Genomic DNA, 6,275 nt, shown 5'->3' with positions numbered 1-6,275 from the left:
TTCCGGGCGCGATCTGCTCCACGTGCTTTCCTCGTTGATGGGCTACCAGGCTGCTTCTAGGTGCATAGTATGGTGGAAGCTGCCATTTTGGCTGCCGTCGCACCCGGCGCTGATTCAGGCGCGGAGATCTCCAGGTCTCAGGTGCCGACGAGCATTGGCTGTTAGCTCTAAATGTGCCGCATTGCTTTAATTTTCAGGTACCATCCTTAAATGCTGTCAGGGTGCACTATCACCGGGGCATTTCTCTTGGATGTGTGGCATCATCCGGGAGCTCTTACGGAGCCAGACCGACCGCCATGGCACCAAGCAACGCCCCCCTAGCTTTTCGGAATTTAAGAAAGTCCTGCTCAAGGCACAGAGGCAGGGGGAGGCAGTTCCATAGGAGGGAGCCATCTTAGGAAACAGATCGACCACCTACCCTCTGTTTAGCAAAACGCTTTACACACAAAGAGTTGGTGCCAGAGGGAACGTAGTGGTCTAGGGGGAGAGTATTTAGTAAGATAAAGTTGAAGATAGTGTGGTCCCCGGGCCCAGACAGCCTTGTGGATGATGCAGAGATTTGAATTTAATCTGTGCAGCAACCGAGAGTCAATGGAGACTTTTGAGGGCAGGGGAGATGCAGTCAATGGGTTTAAGGCCAAGGATAAGTCTTGCTGCCCTATTCTGGCTTAGCTGGAGGGGTCTCAGAGTGGAAGAAGGTAGATTGAGGAGGAGGCTGTTGCAATAGTCTAGCCTAGAGATAACCAGGGGTCGGGTAACATTGAGCCTCTGGGGCAAAGTGAGAAAATTGAGAATTCCTTTAAGAAGGAAGAGCTGAAAATGGGACTTCTTGGCAATGTCCTGAGTGTGAGGGAGGAGAAAGAAGAGTCAAAGATGACTCCAAGGTTTCTGACTTCAGAAGAAGGAGCTGGCAGAGAGCCTGAGGAGAGGAGGAAGGCCAGAGTAGGGGGAAGAAGGAGGGAGCAGCGGTCCCGATGGGAAGGATATCAGTTTTAAAGGCGCTGAGGCAGGTTAGGTGATGTCACTGGGATGTACACCATGAACCGCTGCTATTTACATGGTGTCCAGATGCTTCAGTGGATTTTAAAGGGGGTTGGGGCGATGCTATTGGGGAGAGTGAAAGGAATGGAGGATAGCTTTGCTATTTTGTAAATGCATGGGGACCGGAAGTCCCTTGAGGTCAGTGCTGAGGCCATAGAGGCACCTGTGTGCACAGAGAAGCCGTGCGTGCCCGCGGGGCGAGTTTGCCGTTGGCCGGGACTGCGATGTGCAAGTTGATTACAGAGCATAGAGGTGGGGTATGTTAGTGTGGAGGTGTCAGTGGGCTGGCTGGCGGGCAACGCGGAGTGTCCATCCATCCGGTGTGGCCATGGTGATGCCTGGGCAGAGGTGCCCCCTGGGCGAGGCCTTGTTCTTGATGCCCTTGGAGTGAGGTCCTTGCGAGCTGTCGTGTGTGTTTTTGTGAGAGAGAATTGTGACCATCTTCCTGTTCACAACCCTGCCCCACTCTTGTTCGGAACCTTCCAGGTCGCTCGCTGTTGGTACTTAACTCTGCTGCCATGTACCTCACCCCTTGCACCTCTCCAAATGAGCCCCCTTCCAGCCGTGCACATGATCCCTCCCTGGGCATCATCTCCCAATGCAGGGGTCGCCCACCCAGGCCCATGGGCACCCCCTCTTCCCTGGCACTTCCTTCTGTAGTGCCATTGTGCATTGTGAATTGTGCAAGCGCGCCAGGCTCCACCTTTTAGAGAGGGGAATTCTGTGAGCTCAGTGGGCCCGGCCCCCTCCCCTGGCCTTATAAGAGGAAGCGGCGAGGCTGTGCAGCCGGGACACCTGTGGGCGCGGGACGGGCATCTAACGGCAGGGAGGAGGCATTGTGAGGCTGGAGTGGGGCGCCGCGGCAGTCACCTGGGTCACGCGGAGTGGCACTGCTGGCGAGGGACCTCTTGCCCCCAGCGTGGGACATCACAGCAGCAGCGCAAGGAGAGGGGTCATCGCTGCGCACCCCTAGATCCCGGGGACCGGCTGCACACGAAACCGCTCCAGAGCCGCCATGCTGACCCTGGACAGCCTACCGTAAGAGCGCGCGCATGTCGTCCGTGCTCCCGGGGATGCTACTACCTACTAGTACTAACTAACTCCAGCAAAAGTGCTCGCCGTGGAGCTGCCTGAAGTGTCCCGCCCGGGGGAGGGTGGGGGGAACCGGGCAGCGCTCCCCGCGCATGGCTTGCACTGCGGGCAGAGTTTACGCAGCAGGGTGGAGGGCGTGCAGGTGGGCAGTGGGCCGTGTAGGGGGCGTGCAGGGAAGGTGTAGAGGGCTTGCGAGGACGGGGCAGCCGTAGCCCAGGTGATGTGCGGCGAGTTTTTAAGAGGTGAGCTGGGGGTGGGGGGGCATTAGGAGACGTGTGCAGGGAGGGTGTGGGCGGTGTGCGTTGGGAGTAGAGGGGCTTCCGAGGAGGGTATAGACTAGATGAGGGGTCTGCAACCTGCGGGCCTCCAGATGTGTTGGACTACAACTCCCGTGACCCCTCAGCATTGACTATGCGAGCTAGGTTGATGGGAGTTGTAGTCCTCCGAAACATCTGGAGAGCCAGAGGTTGCGGACCCCTGGGATGATGTGCGAGGAGTTTAAAGAGGTGAAGCGGCACGGTGTAAGGTGGAGGGAGGTAGGAGATGTGCAGGGGGTAGGTGATGTGCTGGGAGGTAGGAGATGTGCAGGGGGTAGGAGATGTGCAGGGGGTAGGAGATGTGCAGGGGGTAGGAGATGTGCAGGGGGTAGCAGATGTGCAGGGAGGTAGGAGATGTGCAGGGAGGTAGGAGATGTGCAGGGGGTAGGAGATGTGCAGGGGGTAGGGGATGTGCAGGGAGGTAGGAGATGTGCAGGGAGGTAGGAGATGTGCAGGGAGGTAGGAGATGTGCTGGGAGGTAGGAGATGTGCAGGGGGTAGGTGATGTGCAGGGAGGTAGGAGATGTGCAGGGGGGTAGGAGATGTGCAGGGGGTAGGGGATGTGCAGGGAGGTAGGAGATGTGCAGGGGGTAGGAGATGTGCAGGGAGGTAGGAGATGTGCAGGGAGGTAGGAGATGTGCAGGGGTAGGAGATGTGCAGGGAGGTAGGAGATGTACAGGGAGGTAGGAGATGTGCAGGGAGGTAGGAGATGTGCAGGGAGGTAGGAGATGTGCAGGGGGTAGGAGATGTGCAGGGGGTAGCAGATGTGCAGGGAGGTAGGGGATGTGCAGGGAGGTAGGAGATGTGCAGGGAGCTAGGAGATGTGCAGGGGGTAGCAGATGTGCAGGGAGGTAGGAGATGTGCAGGGAGGTAGGAGATGTGCAGGGGGGTAGGAGATTTGCAGGGGGTAGGAGATGTGCAGGGGGTAGGAGATGTGCAGGGGTAGGAGATGTTCAGGGAGCTAGGAGATGTGCAGGGGGTAGCAGATGTGCAGGGAGGTAGGAGATGTGCAGGGGGTAGCAGATGTGCAGGGGGTGGGAGATGTGCAGGGGGTAGGAGATGTGCAGGGGGTAGGAGATGTGCAGGGAGCTAGGAGATGTGCAGGGAGGTAGTATGGGGGCGTGCATAGGGAGTAGAGGGCTCGCGAGGGGGTATAGGTTAGATGGTGTGCGAGGGGTTTTAAGGGTCGGGCGGCTTGGTGTAAGGCGCAGGGAGGGTGTAGGGGGTGGGCAGCCTGCGCAGTACAGGGGCGTAGAAGGCGTGTGGGGGTGGATCATGGTATATAGGATGTGTCCGGCTGAGGGGAGCAGGCAGCGAGTGCAGGCAGGAGGTAGGGGGTGTGTAGTCAGGTTGTAGGGGGTGTATCTGGTGGAGTTAAGGGAGTGTGCATGGTTTCAGGGGCTATATGGGCTTTGCAAGGAGTGCGTATGGATATATCGTTTTACTATTTAGGGCGCGCAAAGTTTGAAGACAAAGACAAATTGCGCTGCCGTTCGCCAGCAAATACTTTTCCTGTGTCCTCCCGGCCGTGGTCTACTTGGCTCTATTGCTGGGGGCTGTGTTACTTCATAGAGAATTTGGGGCATAGCCTCAGAGAAAATAACGGCGTATTATCTAAAAAGGATGATCCGTGTGAGCGTCGCTGCCCTGCACGTGCGCGCGCTCCCGCGGCTGGCCTGTGGTGCGCAGTAGAAGCACGCGCGCTCACGTGCACAGGGCTGTATTATATGTTTCTGTATGTGTATTCTTTTGCGTGCACGGGAGGGGTGTCTCTCTGTGCCTGCTACATCAGTGTGCCTGTGTCACTCCGCGTGCACAGTGGTCACATAAGAGATTGGCTCCTGTGTGCACCGAGCGCCCCATGGGTATACGCTACTTCTGTACACGCGGCGGAGCAGCCGGGGGTCGCATGTATCCGGGCACACAGGGCGTGTTCAATTGTTGTATGTTTCTCTTTGCACTTGCAATGCACGCGTTGTTTCCGTTCTGTGTAAACAAAGCGCCCGGAGGTTAGAAAAGGTGCCCAGAGCGTGCCCTCAAGAAGAATACAAACCCACGACTACACACTCAACCCGAGAAGATGGAGTAATGAGGCTCAAGCCTCGGTGTCCAAAAACCACAGCTGATGGATAAAAATCTGTCAGCAAGAAGAAGAACAAGCACCCTCTGCGCACACTGGATGCCAGAGGGCACGGGTGTGTACACAGAGGACGGGGTAGGAGGGTTTGCCATGCCATTGGCCCCTCGAGTAAACGCCTCTCCATGTGTTTGTGGGCAGAAGCCGGTCTCTCGGCATGTAGTGCTGTCTGCACACCGGGGGTCTCAGCGCACACCTGCGTCCACCTGAAGCCAGAGCAAGGGGGTTTCCCGGAAAGCGCAGGGGTCGCCAGGCCCAATCACGGCCCACCTACGGGCCATATCTTCCGTTTTCAGATACTGATTAGCAAACGTGGAAATCTTTGCTCTATCTCATACACTTCCGGGGGGCTCTTCCGGTAGCACCCGAGAACCTGTGGCAAGTAGAATTCCTTCTGTGTACCTCAGAACGCGATGTAAAAAAGGGGGCTTCCATCCAACAACCGGGGTGCACTCCCTGCCCAGTCCTGAACAACCATGAAGTGACTCTGGAGAGCCCACCCAGCCCTGATCTAAAAGAGGGGCGCACTCTTAGGAGAGGCCTGTTCAACCTGCCCAATGATCTCAGACATGGGGCGCAGCATCTCTGCGCACTCTGCCCCGTCCCGCCATGTCGGCGGATGAGAGACGGGGCTCCTGCTCCCAGCCCCGTTTAAACATGCCCATGACTGGAAAGAGGGGTGCCACTTCAGCCCAGTCTGATTGAATTTCTCTAAAGTCCTCTGCTACCCTGCTGTCCTGTCTCACCCTCGCCAGGGTCTTTCCCATGGCTGCTCTTTACAGCTCTTCTCCACGTTCGCTTCCCCGGCTTTGTGCCACACGTTTCTCTTGTCTCTCTGTGCTCCCCAGCCCACGCTCTTTCTTCTTCATCTCTTCTTCTATTGGTTGTTCCTCACCCTGCTTCTACTCAATTCCTTTCCGCTCATTTCCCTTTCTTGCCCGATAGCTTTGGAATGCTCTCACCTTCTTGTGGCACCGTACTGACCCCTAAGCCACGTAAGGCGGGGCCCTTCTCTGAGCGCTTTGTCTTGCCCTTAAGCTATGGAGTGCTCTCCCCTTCTCTTGGTATTCTGTCTCGCTCTTAAGCTATGAAATGCACCCCCTTCTCTCAGTGGTCAATCTCACCCCTAAACTATGGAATGCTCTCCCCTTCTCTTGGAATTCTGTCTCGCTCTTAAGCTATGAAATGCACCCCCTTCTCTCAGTGGTCAATCTCACCCCTAAGCTATGGAATGCTCTCCCCTTCTCTTGGAATTCTGTCTCGCTCTTAAGCTATGAAATGCACCCCCTTCTCTCAGTGGTCAATCACGCCCCTAAACTATGGAATGCTCTCCCCTTCTCTTGGAATTCTGTCTCGCTCTTAAGCTATGAAATGCACCCCCTTCTCTCACTGGTCAATGTCACCCCTAAACTATGGAATGCTCTCCCCTTCACTCGGTGCTCTGTCTTGCCCTTTCATTTAGATGTATCCACACTTGTCCTGGTGCTCTGTCTCACCCCTAAGCTATGGAATACTCTCCCCTTCTCGTGGCACTTTGTCCTGCCTCATAACTATGGAATGCTCCCCCTTCTATTAGTGCTTTGTCTCACTCTAAGCTCTTAAATGCTCTCCCCGTCTTTTTGCAATCTGTCTCGCCTATAATCTAGGGAATGCTCTCCCCTTCACTCGGTGCTCTCTCTTGCCTATTCC

General features: G+C 56.2%; 1 protein-coding gene across 1 annotated transcript in view; it reads left to right on the top strand.

Moving 5' to 3' along the window:
* The first annotated feature begins 1,705 nt into the window (after window positions 1-1,705).
* The window catches only part of SPIB (Spi-B transcription factor), a 42,938-nt gene continuing 38,368 nt past the window's right edge, over window positions 1,706-6,275 (top strand). The window contains exon 1 of the mRNA XM_069605331.1: window positions 1,706-2,079. Coding sequence (XP_069461432.1) covers window positions 2,057-2,079 — 23 coding nt within the window. The 5' untranslated portion in view covers window positions 1,706-2,056. The remainder of the gene's footprint in view (window positions 2,080-6,275) is intronic.

The sequence above is a fragment of the Ambystoma mexicanum genome, chromosome 1p (assembly GCF_040938575.1).
Source record: "Ambystoma mexicanum isolate Mex_15411 chromosome 1p, UKY_AmexF1_1, whole genome shotgun sequence".
NCBI lineage: Eukaryota > Metazoa > Chordata > Amphibia > Caudata > Ambystomatidae > Ambystoma > Ambystoma mexicanum.
This window is presented reverse-complemented; position numbering and strand designations above follow the sequence as displayed.